Source organism: Puma concolor, chromosome F2 (assembly GCF_028749965.1).
Source record: "Puma concolor isolate L17-30 chromosome F2, mPumCon1.1.hap2, whole genome shotgun sequence".
NCBI lineage: Eukaryota > Metazoa > Chordata > Mammalia > Carnivora > Felidae > Puma > Puma concolor.
In genome coordinates this window covers 20487088-20503787 of record NC_141684.1, presented here as the reverse complement: position 1 = coordinate 20503787, position 16700 = coordinate 20487088, and the positions used below count along the sequence as shown (strand labels likewise).

General features: G+C 41.9%; 1 protein-coding gene across 1 annotated transcript in view; it reads left to right on the top strand.

Moving 5' to 3' along the window:
- Positions 1–16434, top strand: part of MAL2 (mal, T cell differentiation protein 2) — a 29215-nt gene extending 12781 nt beyond the window's left edge. Inside the window, exons 2-4 of the mRNA XM_025922880.2 lie at positions 603–773; positions 11192–11347; positions 14170–16434. Of these exons, the coding sequence (XP_025778665.1) occupies positions 603–773; positions 11192–11347; positions 14170–14241 (399 nt within the window). The 3' untranslated portion in view covers positions 14242–16434. The remainder of the gene's footprint in view (positions 1–602; positions 774–11191; positions 11348–14169) is intronic.
- The last annotated feature ends 266 nt before the right edge of the window (positions 16435–16700 follow it).

Sequence of the window (16700 nt, the reverse complement as noted above, 5' to 3'; positions counted from 1 at the left end):
GGTCTGTGCCCAGCACGCAGAAGAGTATCAAAAATCAGGTAGACCTTGTTCACTACCACGTACAGCCGCTGCGGCTTTTACTCGACAGATGGGCAATAATCTCACATGTTCAAATAGGCCATGATAAGGGCGGACACGTGGCCATTAGCGCTGACAGGTTAGAAAGTCATGGCTGATCTGTGCTAGTAAACTCTCTGAGAAGTGGTAAGAGCGGAAGCCAGAGGTGTGAAGAATCACAGCAAGGATAGGAGGTGAGGACCAGGCACAGATGAATTTGCAAAAATGGTTGGCTGAAGAGGAAATAGTTAGAAAGGCCACGGGGTCAAAGGAAGATATTTTTTAGGTGATGCAAGAGTTCTGTGTCTGTTCATGGACTGAGAATGAGCATCCAACACGGAGGCAGGTGCAGAAACAGGTGTGGCTCCAGGTCAGACCTGTGCATGGAAGCTCTGGCCTTGCCCTTGAGGAAAGCAGGTGTCTGTGTAGGGGGCTTGCAGCATGTGTACAGGGGTCTGGGGGGAAACAAAGGTAGAGGTAGAGGTGTAAGCATGGACGTTCAGTTCTGTTGCCCACTCCTGTGACATCTTTCTTTCTTCCTTCAGCTGTTCGGGGGACTCGTCTGGATTCTGGTTGCCTCCTCCAACGTTCCTCTACCTCTGCTACAAGGATGGGTCATGTTCGTGTCCGTGACAGCTTTTATCTTTTCCCTCCTCTTCCTGGGCGTGTTCCTCTCTGGCATGGTGACTCAGATTGATGCCAACTGGAACTTCCTGGTAAGGGATTTTTAAGTCTATTTCAGGAAAATGAGAGTGACATATAAATATCTTATTCTGTCCTGAAATGCCTGATCCCCTCTTCGATCCCCAGTGAGAGAGAGAGGTGTGACCACCGGGTCTGCTGTGCTAGTGCCTTGCTGGACAGCAGGGTCTTTGTGAAATTTCTGTCAATAGAGCCGAGCAATCTGTTACTCCTTTATGAGTTAGGTGACCTTTACTCAAAGACTCTTTTATTTCGTACAGTAAATGAATTGCATCACAGTTATTGAACTATCGAAGAGATGCTTTTGGGGGATGGATGCTATGACATACATCTTGAAATTTTCCATTGATTTCTGCTTCAGATATTAAATATGTATATCCTTTTCAGAAAACAAGGAGCGATATATTCTCTTCTCTAAATAGTTACAAAAGGGGATAGTTTGTATTTGTTTTTAATTCCTGTCCTAAATTATTAAGAATCAGTCAATTTTAAGAGATGAATTTACAATCAACATAACTTTAAAAATTATGACACCATTAAATTGGATCCACTTACTTTCCCTTTTCCCATATAACATAGGGGTCCTTTTTCATGCTTATGCTTATTCATTCCTGGGACCATTTCATAATGGCCAGTGGAGGTTGAATTCCAATCAGTTGGTAGTTAGAAATTTAAACCAAGCCTTAAATCAGGCTTATATTGTTCCTTTCAAGTATGGTAACATTGTATTCACCAGCTTTAGGACAGAGGCTAGGCATATTAAAAAATGTTCTTTGTTACAGAGTCTTAGAAGAACCATCATCCCAAATGTTACTAGCAGTGAAAAGTCTAGTGAATGTGGCTGCCCATTAACCCAGCCCAGGGGCAAATGGTTAGTGTAAAAAGTTAAGGAGGAAGTGTGGTACAGTGGTTATAATCCTGCACAGGCTTTGAACTTAAGTCTGGTTTGCTTAATAACTGTGTAGCCTTGGGCAAAATATTGAACCTCTTGGGCTTTCAATTTCTTCCTCTGTAAAATGGTAATAATGATACCTACCTCCCTTAGATGCCGTTAAGGAATAATGGCATGAATGCATTCTAAAGCGCTCATCAGCTTTGTGATTTATAGTAAGTGATCAGCAATTGTCATAATTCCATAAATACACAAGGCTTGCAGTTTGAAACTTTAAAAGCCCTTCTGTTGAGGGATGCCTTGGTGGTTTAGTCGGTTAAGCATCCAAATTCGGCTCAGGTCATGATCTCATGGTTTGTGTGTTCGAGCCCCACGTCAGGCTCTGTGCTGACACCTCAGAGCCTGGAGCCTACTTCACGTTCTGTGTCTCCCTCTATCTCTGCCCCTTCCACTCATGCTGTGTCTCTCAAAAATAAATAAATGGTAAAAAGAGGAGGAGGAGGAGGAGGAGGAGGAGGAGGAGGAGGAGGAGGAAGAAGAAGAAGAAGAAGAAGAAGAAGAAGAAGAAGAAGAAGAAGAAGAAGAGGAGGAGGAGGAGGAGGAGGAAGAAATAAAAATAAATAAAAGCCCTTCTGTTGAATTACTAAATTGTACACCTGAAACTAATGTTATACCGTATGTTAACTAGCTGGAATTTAAATAAAGACTTAAGAAAAAAACATATTCTCATTCTCTCTCTCTTTCTGTCTCTCTGTCTCTCTCTCTCTCTCTGTCTCTCTCTCTGTCTCTCTCTCTCTCTCTCTCTCTCACACACACACACACACACACACACACAGGAAATCCTGTTTCTGAGGTTGCTGCTGCAGTGTGTTCCTACATTTTTGCCTTGATTTCTCATTAATGATGAGAAAATAGGGGCGCCTGGGTGGCGCAGTCGGTTAAGCGTCCGACTTCAACCAGGTCACGATCTCACGGTCCGTGAGTTCGAGCCCCGCGTCGGGCTCTGGGCTGATGGCTCAGAGCCTGGAGCCTGTTTCCGATTCTGTGTCTCCCTCTCTCTCTGCCCCTCCCCCGTTCATGCTCTGTCTCTCTCTGTCCCAAAAATAAATAAACGTTGAAAAAAAAAATTAAAAAAAAAAAATGATGAGAAAATATTTCTAATAAATGGTCAAGTGATGAAGATCAGAAATCTCCGTCTAGGTTATAGATAGACACTTAATCTCCTCTCCCTAATTGCCTGGCTTTCCTGTAATAATGTATGAATGAACCATCGATACCTAACGTTGATACAGCAGCAGCCTCTTTTGGCTGTATTAGGTTCAAAGATGGTGTTTGGCCACCGTGTACCAGTATAGCCTTCAGTCCTAGCTAATACACAGTCACTGCCCCCGCCCTGCTACCTCTTCCCCAGTGCTGTGCTCCCCATCATCCTGGCCCTTCCTCTGGGACTTTCCTGGACTGCCGAGTAGCTCAGCAACTAAAAGGTTAATGCCTGGAAAGGTAGTGAGTCTCCAGGAGCCTGCACTGCCCAGCGTTCCTTCTAACTGGTTGATGCACATGCTGTACCAATGTTTAAATGTTTTGCCAACATCACTCCTGGTTTTATTAGACATACAATCTTTTTTTCATTAATTTATTTTCAAATTTTATTCAGATTCTAGTTAGTTAACATACAGTACAATATTGGTTTCAGGAGTAGAATTCAGTGATTCATCACTTGCATACAACACCCCGGCTCATCATAACTAGTGCCCTCCTAATACCCATCACCCATCTAGTCCAAAAAAACAAATAATCCAGATATGAAAAGGACAGAAGACATGAATAGAAAGTTTTCCAAAGAAGACCTCTGGATGGCTGACAGACACATGAAAAGATGCTCAACATCACTCATCATCAGGGAAATACAAACCAAAACCACGATGAGGTACCACCTCCCACCTGTCAGAATGGCTAACATTAACAATACAGAAAATAACAGGTGTTGGCAAGGATGTGGAGAAAGGGGAGCTCTCTTGCACTGTTGTTGGGAATGCAAACTGGTACAGCCACTCTGGGGAATAGTATGGAAGTTCCTCAAAAAGTTAAAAATAGACTACCCTATGATCCAGAATTGCACTACTAGGTATTTAACCCAAAGGATACAAAAATACAGATTCAAAGGGGTATGCACTCTGATGTTTAGAGCAGCATTGTCAACAATAGCCAAACTATATAAACAGCCCAAATGTCCATCAGCTGATGAAAGGGTAAAGAAAAGGTGGTATATATACACAATGGAATATTACTCAGCCTTCAGAAAGAATGAAATCTTGCCATTTGCAACAGCATGGATGGAGCTAGTGTGTATTATGGTAAGTGAGAGAAGTCAGAGAATCACAAATCCCGTATGATTTCACTCATATGTGGAATTTAAGAAACAAAATAGATGAACATATGGGATGGGGGTGGGGAGGGGAGAAAGAGGGAAGCAAACCATGAAAGACTTGTAAACATCTGTTTTCCTTTTGTTTATATTGAGTCTAATTTTTGATATTGAGTACGTTGTTAATATTCTTATAAATGTATTAGGTTTCCTAAACTTTTGTTCCTCCCCCCGAGCTGTAACGTTATATCTGTTGTTCGGGCAATAAAATGTAAGAGTGGGTTTTGGTTTTTTGGTTTTTTGTTTTTCCTAATTAAACCACTTTATGGACGAGGCCGTTGAAATTGGAAGACCTCCCAGTCTGTTGCATGGCCCCCTGCAGAGTGTATCCTGTGGTTTCCTTAGCTGCGGCCGTCCACTCTGAGGGAGGGAATGGTGGTGGCCACACACAGCACACGGTGCAGCGGGGTCACTGCACAGCCTGGTGATGGCAGCCACGTTTTACAAGACCTGGCTCACGCCTTCAAGGAGCAGACTTAAACCCTTGCCATGTTTCCAGAGGGCCCCTTTTGTTTCTCCTCTTGTGTGATTTTCTACATAATCAGTCATTTTTTTGACCACATGGCTGCTTTTGGTGGGTTTCGTAACCTATGTTGTGTACTCCTAGCCAGAAAGAGTTTTGAGCCAAAGGTACTGTGGGAGTTGCCACCAGATGGTAACAACTTTTAATTGCTGTGTTCTGGAACTGTTAGACATTAACTGCTCAAAAGATAATCATTTCCCCCAGTGGTGACAGTTTAATGCTACCTGCATACAATGCACAAAGGAAGCAGAAATACATTTTGATGAAGAATTTATTTTCTAAAAGTATTTGTTGTGGGATATTGACTAAAATATTCATAGCTTCTAACTGTTGTTGATCATGAGATTGAGTTAACATCCGTGGTGGTAGATGTCCTCAGTATTTTTCCCCAAGCTTTCTAGCTTCGGTATAAATGATGAAATAAAAATATAATATGTAATATATGGAATAACCTATATTAAATGTGAAAAACTTGCCCTATTCTGAGAAAAGAAGCAGGTTTTCATTTTGAAATGGTTTTTCTGTACTCTGTGTGTGTGCGTGTGTGCGTGTGTGTGTGTGTGTGTGTAGAGGAAATAACACCATTCTGCCTAACTTTAAACAAGGGATACCATACTTATTTTCCACTTTTGGAGAGGAGGGGTGTGAAGGAAAGATATATTTTAGGAAAATAAAAGCTACAAAAAGAAGTCCTGTACAATTAAACAAATTCACTTTATTCCCCCAACACAATTGACCCACATTTGCCCATTATGGACATCACTTAATACTGTGAATGTCTTGATCTGTATTTTCTGTCCTGACACTTCATTTACTTATTTGATCTTTAGGTCGATTCCTATGGGACACCATTTTCTCGTTTTTTTCAGATGAGAAAGCTGAGGCTCTGTGTGGCCATCACCCCTTTTCATGCTGCCGTTGCAGAAACCAGGATTCCCCTATTTATGATGTAGCTTTTTTTTTAACTAGTAAAAATTTCACCTTGAAGTGTGGAGCAAAACATGGGCTTAAGATAAGAATATGGTGGGGGGGTGTCATTTGTTGCTGAAAAAAATCAAGCTATGCTTGAGGCCATTTACCTGAGCAAAAGGTGAAGACAAGTGGGCGGCACTCTGGGGTGTATGAATATTGGAAAGTTTGGCAGGAGAGCAAGGGTATGCGAAGGAGACTCAAAGAGGACGGGGCCATCTGCTGATGGGGACGTGCCAAGGACTCAGGACAGGTAGTTCCCAAAGGGTGGTCCCTGACCAGCCGCAGCAGCGTCAACCTGGGAACTTGGTAGAATGTAAACTCTCCCATCCTATCCAGACCTACTGAGTCAGGAACTCAGAAGGTGGAGCCCCATAGTTTGTGTTTTAACAAGCTTTTCAGATGATTCTGAGGCATGCTTACCTTTGAGAACCACTGGTTTTGCATAAACAATCTGCGTTGTCCAGAACGAGCAAAACGTGTGGAAGACCTTCTTGCACACGTTCCACACAGAACAGCAGTTGGAATAAGATGACGAGGATGGCCAAATATAAACATGGGCGTGGCTCTCCAGTGGCAGGGGATCTTTACTGAGCACCTAATATGTGTCTGGCCCTATCCTAGACCCTAGCAATAGAGTGGTGAACAAGACAGGCCTGCAGTGGCTCTCAGAGTTTGTTGTAGCAGGCAGTGGCATTAAAGAAATGATTACACGATTGATGCATTAATCCAAATGATGTTAATGGCCAAGCAGGGAATGCTCAGCGTACTAGAAGAACATATCTGTCATCTCGGGTCCACTGGGAAGCGGACTGTAAGATGGATTTAAAAGTGCAAAAAAAAATTTTTTTTTAGAAGGAGGGGAAGAGATAACACCTGTCAAAGGTAATGGGCAAGGAAGTAGGACAAAGCAGGAAAGTCTTAGAGTGGGATGTAGATTGGCAGTCTTGGCCAAATTAACGAGAAGCTGAAGAGCACAGTCCTTCCTTCAAAACTCTTGTATTGGGCAAAAGTGGCCAGGCACCCAGCATCCCCACTGGAGCATCATTAGCTGGGGGCTGCCAGGAGGAATGTGGCATTGGCTGAAACACAGCAGTAGGTCCCCAACCCACTGAAGGCGGAGCTGTCAGCTAATGCCAGGTTCTTTCTTAACGGGGAATGCGTGCAGTGCGTGATTAGAGGCTACTGTCCACTTCTTGCACCGGTGGACCCACTTCTCTGTGTCCGAGGAACTGCTCCTCCAAGGTTCTCTTCCCGAGTGAGCACTTAGGCCAGATGGACAAAGCACAGCCCCTCTAACTGGCGTTGGTCTCAGGGCCACAACAGGTGCTCATCATCTCCCTCCTCCACGAGCCGTCTTACTGCCCTTTCTCGACACTCAGGTCTGCTGGTCTCGGTGGTTTACCTGGCAGTGTCATCCAAACCCTCCTTCCTGAGGGTGGCTGAGCCCCTGGTAACCATATCCTTGTTTTGCTGCAGCTGTCCATTTTTAGTCCCAACTGGGCATGAGAGTTCCAAGAGCAAGATCACCTGAGTTCCACATGCACTGCCCTCCTATGTATCTGCAGCCTTCCCTTCCCTTGATGATACGGGCAAGCTACCCTTGTCAGGATGGTGATTCCTTCTCTTGCCTTTTGTTCCCCAAATTCATAGGCAGGCAGCATAGCTTATAGCTCAGTGGGACCCTTGCTGTATCCTCCAGCAGGAGTATACCCTTTGGGGGACCAGGGCTTCTGGACATGCAGAGCTCAGAGTCGCAGGGGCAGCAATCACAAAGTCATCAGGTTATTGGGAGTAATAGTAAGTGGAGAAATTCCTGCTTCTACCCCTCGTTTCCCGTTCTTTCAGTGGGGATATAACACCATGTAGAAAACTCATGTGCCCTATACCTACCGCATCCCAAAAGATGGCCACACGTTCTCCAAACTGTGCCTTTAGCCAGTCATTCCGTCATGCTCTCAGGCCAGCAGCTTCTAAATGGTGCACTATGACACAACTCATGGTCATGGGCCCATTCCCACTCTTCCTCTGCTGAGAAGTTGGTCCTTTGGTCACATGCTCTGTTGACTAGATGTGTGTGAATCAGGCATTCTATAAGTCCCTGTATAGTGGTGGTGGCTGAGGCTTTCAGGAAAGGAATAGCTAATACAAACTCAAAATGAGTGTTTGATTTATGAGAATAAACCATATGCCTTCCAGGAAGCTAGGAGCCCAGTTTCATCAATTTGCTACCAGGTAAGGATTGTGCTATATCAAAGTCTCAGAGTTAGTCTCTGCTGTTGGCAGGTTCAACATTCAGAAGAGGCAGTAACTAAATCAGCTTTGGCGATTGGAAGTCAATGCTACTGGGCGTTACATAGCCTCCTTCTCCCAACTATGGTCATTCTGCTCTTGGGCCCATAATGCCAGTAATCAGGTGGCTGGTGACAAAGCCTGGCTTGCATCAACTGGCTGGGCCATTTTTTCTGTGTGTCATTCCATGCCTGGATGCTGCTGGTGGGCATCACCATGTTGCAGACAGGTCACACTTCATACCAAATCCCATATGTCCATCTCCCTGCTCCGTACTTCTTTGTCTCAGAACTTTCAGTCTTTTATTCTCCCAGGGCCCTGACCATTACCACTGACCATGAGTCTATATATCCTCACTCTGGGCCACTTTGTTTTCCAAACAAAGTACATGGCATAATGCACCATTCACAGTTCAACCCATTAGGAAAATATTCCCTAACCACTGTCTTTCAAAGCCAACCCTGACTGTGGCTACAGTGCACATATGATACAGCCACTGTCCCTTGTCACCTTGTAGCCACGAATCATGCCACCATAAAGAAGCGCAGGTGTTTTCTTTCTCCTTCAGCTAGACATAAGGGAACCCCTCCTTCATGTGGCCACAAGTGAGTGAGGAAGGGGGACAGTTCCATTGTGGTAGGTGATTGGGGGTTCAGGCTAGCACCTGATGTGCCCTCTAGCCCGGCTCAGATTGATCTCTGATGTGCTACCCCATCTTAAGGATTGCTGTTGACCTGTTTGACTTACTGGGTGGTAGTTTGGCAGAATTCCGTTCATGGCGGGACGTTCTGAATACTTAGTCCTTGGTGTCTCAAGTCAAAATGCTCCTTCTCCACGTGGGCCCCGTAGAACATCAGGAGCAACTTGCTTTACAAGGACATGTAACCCCTTACTGCAGGTTACCTGCCTGACTCTAGAACCCCAAGCGCCTGTGTGGTGATTTTCTCTCCAGTGTTGCCATGAATTCAATTCTTTTCCTCCAACACCTTAGGGTACATGTGGCCCTAGAATAATATGGGTAGCTGGACAGCATGGCCTAAGCCAAACAGAGTTAGGAGTGCACGAAGTTTACTGGATGGTTAACACCATGAAAGATGAAGAGGGAAGGAAAAGGGTTGGACAGGGAAGCCTTTACCACAGGTCAATTCTGATACTCCTGAAAAGGAGGGAGAAGGTAAAATTAGACAAGAATAGAAAGTTGGTGGGAGGTGGGGAAGGGTGCAAGTGGTAATTGGTTGTGGGAAGAGTCTCTCCAGCCACACAATACTGTGTGTAAGGAGCATCAGCCTTGAGGCATAGAGTGCTTTCTAGCACCAAAGGCCACCACCTTGAGGCCGAAGTGGCCGATATTCAGAGATGTGAGGGTGGCAGGAGATGAGGTTGGTGAAGATGATAAAGGCCTCATCGGACCAAGAGTGGCAGGCCCATGTCACCTAACTCCTCGCCTCTTCGAGGTAACATGAGCTGCTCCTGAGGATCCACCGCAGTTAATTAGTTGAGTGCCTAATGATCTCAAACATATCCTCTCAATCTTTGTTACTAATTGAGATCCAGCTCTATTATTTTTAATCCCTAAAAGTAGTCACATGTGGACTTTCATCAATTAACATTGTTGAATAACTACATATATCTGAGCATTTCTCCTCTGGACTAAACACATGGTCAGTATGTAACACTGTTCTTAAAGCTTTTGAAGGCACTGGTGAGTTAGCTTATGAATTAGGTGTTCAGTAGAAAGCATTTTTAGCGTGTACCTTTAATTCTCACTCCTGATGAGTTAACTTTTCCTTATTATTCTAGGCAGGGTAAGAACAATTCCTATGGATAATTTTGTTTGCTGAATGGGCATTTACCAAGGCAGAGCTGTGTTCTTTCTCTGTAACGTTGCTGTATCAGTAATAGACCATGTGATAGAGGAGAGAAAGTGGACTTTGGAACCAGACAGACTTATGTGGCTTTGAGTTCTCCTTTCAGAAGTTCATCTTTGTATGATTTTAGAACAGTTATTTAATTAGGGGTGCCTGGATGGCTCAGATGGTTGAGCATCAGACTTGGGCTTGGGTCATGATCTCACAGTTCGAGGGTTCGAGTGCCGTGTCAGTCTCTGTGCTGACAACTCAGAGCCTGGAGCCTGCTTCGGATTCTGTGTCTCCCTCTCTCTCTGCCCCGCCCCTGCTTATGCGCTGTCTGTCTCTCTGTCTCTGTCTCTCTCTCTCTCAAAAATAAATAAACATTAAAAAAATTGTTTTTAAAGAACATTTAGTTAATTAAAAAAACAAAAAATTACTTGTTTGTAAAATGGGAATAATAAATGGTAGTTGTAAGGATGGATGATAATGAGTGTAAAGTACCTGGTATCTGGGAGCTGCTGACAGACACACACAGCAGTGTGTTGATGGATGTCATCAGTTCACGTAAGACGATGTGAATTCCAGTAGAGTCGCGCCTCACAATGCCAGCAATATACGAAATCACCTGATGACAATTAACTTTTCTATGAGAAGTTCTGTACTTTTTGTAGAAGCCTATGATATAATATTTGCTTTTTTAGAATATCAGGAGATACGTTATTGAATTCTGTGATGTCATAGGTCGTCTGCATTTTTCAGTGTATGAGGTGACAGTCTCGTGGATGAAAATCATAATTGCTCAGAAATAAAAGACTTAATTATAAATGTGTGTATATTATTACATAATATATGTAGTATAATGTACTACAGTAATATTATTATCTAGTAACTATAAGAACAAGGTGTAATTTTTTAAGTTTATTATTTATTTTGAAAGAGAGAGTGTGTGCGTGAGTGGGGGAGGGACAGAGAGAGAGAGGGAGAGAGAATTCCAAGCAGGCTCTGCACTGTCAGCACAGAGCCCGGTCGGGGGCTCAAACTCACAAACTGTGAGATCATGACCTGAGCCAAAACCAAGAGTCGGATGCTTAACGGACTGAGCCACCCAGATGCTTCAAACAAGGTGTAATTTAAATGTTGTTTTACTTGAATTTTAAGAACAGCATATGTTATTCCTTTTTTATGTTAATATTGATCTCTGTGGCACCTTACTCTATGCTGAAATTACATATTTTACTGGAAAATTTAGTGTAGCAGAAGGTTTGCCACTACCGATTATGGTGAGTCAGTTGATTTTCCTTTGGATTTTGATAGCTTGACGTTGCTCAAGCAGCCAAAGCAAATGGTGAGTATGGTGAAGGATTGACTACATGTTCTAACCTTCCTGAACCTAAACCTCATCAACTGAAATAAGGAACAGGGGGGAAAAAAGTACTACTTTTAATTGTAGCTGTCTTTTTTTTTTTTTTTTCCTCTTTCAGGATTTTGCGTATCATTTTACCGTGTTCGTCTTCTACTTTGGAGCCTTTTTACTGGAGGCAGCAGCCACATCCCTGCATGACCTGCATTGCAATGTGACCATGGCTGTGCAGCCACTCTTGAGTGATAACCAGTATAACATAAACGTAGCAGCCACAGTGAGTGTCGAGGAGTCCCCGTTACCAGCACCCACCCCTGCCCTGCGTTTGCTGTCATGGTCTCCCAGAAGCTCCTCAGGCAGCAGTAGTTTTCTCTAATAATAGCCATTGGCATTAAACATATACTAGCTAAGTATCTATGTAATAACCTGCTGGGCAAAGTACTGCTGTTACCCCTTGTGTTGTAGACAATGATGTTGAAGCACAGAGGCTGACGTTCGTGTAAGATGACAGCCAGTCCGTGGTTGTGGCTGGCATGGTACAACCAAGTCTACTTTGTGAAAAGAATTCCTTGTGCTTTTTACTTCCTGTAACTCCAGACATGGTAATTCATCTTAATTATAATTGTAATTCCTTTGAGTTCAGTGAATATTTATGGAGAGCCTAGCACGAGGTAGGTAATTTGCTGGGTTTTGGGGACAGGGATGAACAAGGTGCAGTTCCTGCCACTGGGGAAAGTCCCCGTGAGTGAGGGGGTGAATACGCCAGCCAGTACGATAGATGACCGATGAAATACATGCCGTGGAGAAATATTTTGATCTTTTTTTTATCTTCCTTAATTCATAATACTTAAGTGAGTTTGTTGTTTTGTGTTGATATGGGGAATTTGAAGACATATTATTTCTGTTTTTATAATCTTGAAAATGCCAGAAATCCAACTTACTCCCTGAAATGTGCCGATATTTAATATGACTATATAGCAAGTTAGTGACCCTCAAGTTTTACTCTTCTATGCAGACAGCACATACAGACATCCCAGGACTCCCCATGTGGTCATTAAAATCTCTCTGGAGCAGCGCTGTCCGGCAGCACTTACTAAAATGGTAGAAATGTTCTGTGTATGCACTATTTGATATAGTGGCCACTAATTAATCCAATTAATCCATTCATTTTAATTAATTTACACTTCAGTTTGAACAGCCACATGTGGCTGTGGCCGTCCTATTGAACAGCACAGGTCTAGAGTCTGGGTTTCAAAGGGGAGAGCTGTGATGATTCTAAGACCTCCTGTCATCCCCCGGGTTCTCAAGCCTCTGTTACAATTTGTCAGAATTCATTGAGCATCTCCAATGATTAGACTGATTATAGATTGCAACAGAAAGGAGCATGGCTCCAGCTTTGACAGGCTTATAGTTTAGATCAGTGTTTTTATACTTTCTTTTATAGGAAGTGAAACTGTCTCACTTAGTGAAACCTTACTGAAAACCCAATGAATATAGAAGGCAAGAGCACAGATGCTCTAGTTGGATTGGGAGAAGACGTCCTTCCTTCTCTTAAGCCACCTCTGTCGGCCTCATCATCTCTGAGGCACTTTCATGAGATCCTTATTACCAAAGACCACAGCTAGAAAGCCACTGGACTTTTAACAATTTTATAAAGTGAAGAAAAGTTCAGGGCCTTGGAGTCGACTTTTTTCCTACCAGGTGTCCTTCCTATTCGTCCTCAATTCTCACAGGATTTTCCTTTACTACTTCCGTCCCCTCCTTTTTAGTGCTGCGGGCTGTCTTCGCACCACCTGCCAGATCCTTGTACTAGCACCAGATTGGTCTGTTTATAGTTGCCTTAAGATCCTACTTTCGTAAGAGTAGCAGGTGCTCAAGGACTTGATGATCCATGTCATTAATTTCTCACTAACGTTCCTTTGTCCCAGGAGCCAGTTTTCAGTGTTGCCATGTTGTGGTTCCATTGTGGCTGACGCTCTTCTGTGACTTTGTCCCTGTTATCCTTCCCTCTCTCTGTGCCTAAGGGAAGCTGCCTTAGTAAACCTCTACATGCTTTCCTTCTACATTACATAGCAGCTCATCCATATGTTCTCATGGAAGTAAACCTTTAGTTTCTCAGTTTTAATCATACCTAAATGTATGATTTGTTCTTTTGTAACACTATATTGAGTCCCTCACTTTATTTTTTATTTCAATATACCTGAGAGAGGAAAATTCATTTTTGTTAACAATAGATATCAACAGTGGTCATTCTCATTCAGTAGACGATGTCTAGATTAGAGATGCATCAGAGAGACAACCAGCAGAAGGCGGCTGGGGAGAATAGCAGAGTGGCAATTAGAGAATGGTCACGTTCTGTAGGTGAATCCGATATTCCCTCTCAGAGCTGGAGTTTTCTGGTAAAGGATTGCTGCACTAAGTCATAATGTTTTATCACATTTAATTGCTTTGTCTTGTTGTTTTCTATGGATCATGAATTCAAAAAGCATGAGGAGAATAGCTACTGTTTGTTCATATGCACCAAATGCACTGATGTACACGTAGCTGTTGCTAAAGAAATCCTTGTCAAATAGTAAGGACAGTAATTCAGAGTTCAGTGCGGGTTTCAGAAGTATCTCCCACGCCAGATGAATCTGTTGATTCATTTCTATGGGTTTTCTTTGTTTACTTCTAAAATCCCTTTCCACTGTCACCGGTAGGATTTTGTATATCCTCCATTTCTCATACTTGCACTTTTCTTGGCCATGAGATCACTGTGTGAATAGACACCTCGCAGCGAATTTTTGAATACGGTATTGAGAGTTTCATAAATACTTAACAAGTGAGTCCAGCATGTGAACAAACGTTAAAGCTAGGCCTGTCCACAAACAAAAATATTATTAGGGGCTAGAATGTTGAAAGGAAGGGTTAATGATGTGAGGGGATTAGACGGTAGTACAATCATCAAAAAGATGAATGAATATAAACCATTTCCGTAAGTGTTGAAGTATCTTTAGGTACTTCAGTCTTCAGATAGTTGTTCCTTGGGATGAGTGGGTTTTTCTAAAATTAAAGTCAGTGTTATAAATCTGATGTGAGCTTTTGTTTCCTTTTTCTTAGATTTTTGCCTTTGTGACGACAGCCTGTTATGGTTGCAGTTTGGGTCTGGCGTTGAGAAGATGGCGACCGTGACACTCCTTAGAAACTAACAGTCTATGTGTTGGTTTCATTTGTCTACGTTACGTGTCTGATCAATTTGGATACCATTTTGTCCAAATGTAATAACATTCCAAAAGCAACTTGTTTATATAGAGAGAGCACCTAAGGACAAGTTTTGGTTCGTTGCATGGATGGAATTTTAATTTTATTATGATGATAAACAGAGAAGTGGCCTTTAATTTTACATCTGCCTCTTTCCTTTTTTAAGAAAATGTTCCCTTATATCCATAAAATATACCGATATTGTTCATGAAAAAGAGGTATATCTTTTGTTTGGTTATTGAGTCACCTAAACCTTAATTTTACTAGGTAACTAAAATTTCATAAAAAGAAAAAAGACACATTTTAAATAGTCTTCCCACTGAATTCTGTCTTTTTAGCGTAAAACAGAGATTGGCACCATTTTTCTGTAAAAGTCCAGATGGTAAATATTTTAGGCTTTGTGGACCATACAGTCTGTGTTGCAGCGACTCAGCCTTGCTGTTACTTTGTGAAAGCAGCCATAGACCACACATCAGTGAATGAGCGTGCCTGGGTTCCAACAAAACTTTATTCGCAAAAACAGGCAGCAAGCTGGATTTGGCCTGTGGGCTGTGAGTTACGGTTTGACGACCTCTGGTGTAAAACCTTAGTTCTATGTTATGTATTTTATTGAACTGATCCTGAAAGCTATAAAACTAGATAAGCCACATAATATTTAGCCTCATTATGCAATAATCATATCACCTTTGTGTTGATGGTCAAGTGCTTACCCTTGAGGTGGTGGATGGTTGCTCAAGCTAATTCAAGCAGAGTCTTGGATACAAGAAAAAGTAATTTATGAACTAAATCCTAGTGGCCTAATCTGACCAAGGGTCTCTTAACAACTGAGCAAACCTGTCATCCGGCATCCTTCCAATGAGATCCCCAGAGACCCTTCACCACTCCTGGAACTGGTCTCTTCTACTTCTGTCTTACTTTGGATTTATTTATGCTTCAGAATACAGCTGTTTGTCCCTGTGCATGAACATGGGAATATTCATGTGTGGATATGTGAAGCTCTACCAAATAGAACTCCCTGAAGAGTTAACTTTTTACTTCTCATTCTTTTACATTACTTTGGGTTAAATTTCAGTAGAATACTAAATATAACTTAAAGTTGTAACTTCTTATGTGTTTTAATAGTAGCCCCGACATTTATGTTGGTTTGCATTGGTGACAGATGTACAGAATCCATTTTAAAACAATAGCCATCATAAAAACTTGTCTCTGACTGAATTGCACAGAAAATATTTGAATGCATCTGTTAGAGGTATCCTGGTTGTGGCAAGTGCCAAAATGGCTTGAATGGGAAAACAGGTAAGAGTTAGATCCCACTCCCATGACACATCCAAGTGGGGTACTTTTGTCCTGCCCCAGGAGGGCTGCCTCCAGGAAAAGAAGGCTTTTGATAGTGCTAAACCTTCAGCCCTTTGCTTCTGTGGCTGAATCATCCGCTAAGAGTGCCATGTATAAGTTATGCTGGTAGATTTCATGGACATAGAACAGTCTTGAATGAGTAACATGATCAATGCTCAGTGATCAGATGCTATTTATATAATCATCTCCAAAAAGAAGAATCTTCTTAGAGTTTGGTTTGTGATATAAAGACGTGTTTCAATATGTGGCAAGAAGAAATCAGTCTTATGACCTGACTTCCATGTTTTTTCTAGCACCATACCACACACTTAAACCTGTATTATGAATTGTATATTACAAAGTCATAAATGTGCCATAAGGATATATAGTCCATGCAAGTTGGAATCGTTTAAAGTTAGTCTGCTAGATTTAGTTGTGAGATTTTATTTTTGTTTCCAAAGTATAACAGGTTCATGCTTGGTGGCATTAAATTAAATGATTTCATGAAATGGCTTTGGTGGCATTTTTGTAAATGGATTGCTTCTAGATCATTAAGAACCAAGCCTAAAACTCATCTGACTGTGAATAGTTATATTTGTAGATTAATCGTGTTCTGGGTTTGTGAATTGAGTGACAAAGCACTTGAACAAAAATTATGGTATTTGAGAATTCTTTATATATGCTGTAGAAATGAGAAAGTATTGGTTGGTTTTAAAATCTGGTAACTCCATGATGAAAAGAAATTTATTTTATAAGTGTTATGACTCTAATAAAGTATTCATTTGCTAATCTTTTTTGGTCATCTATTTTTTATACAATTCACTTTGAAACTCAGTTAAAGGTTTGATATAAACTTGACAGATTTGGAATTTCTGGACTCATACCATATAAAAATTCTGCTTTAAACCTTTCTATGTAAAAGATGGTCTCTCAGGAAATGTCAGTGAGCCTTTTTTCTTTGATGAAGGTCAAAGAGGTAAGTCTTTGGAAGTCATATTTTAAAGGAAGTTAAAATTATGCTCTATTTTATTTTAAAAGCATTTATATAGTGTTTA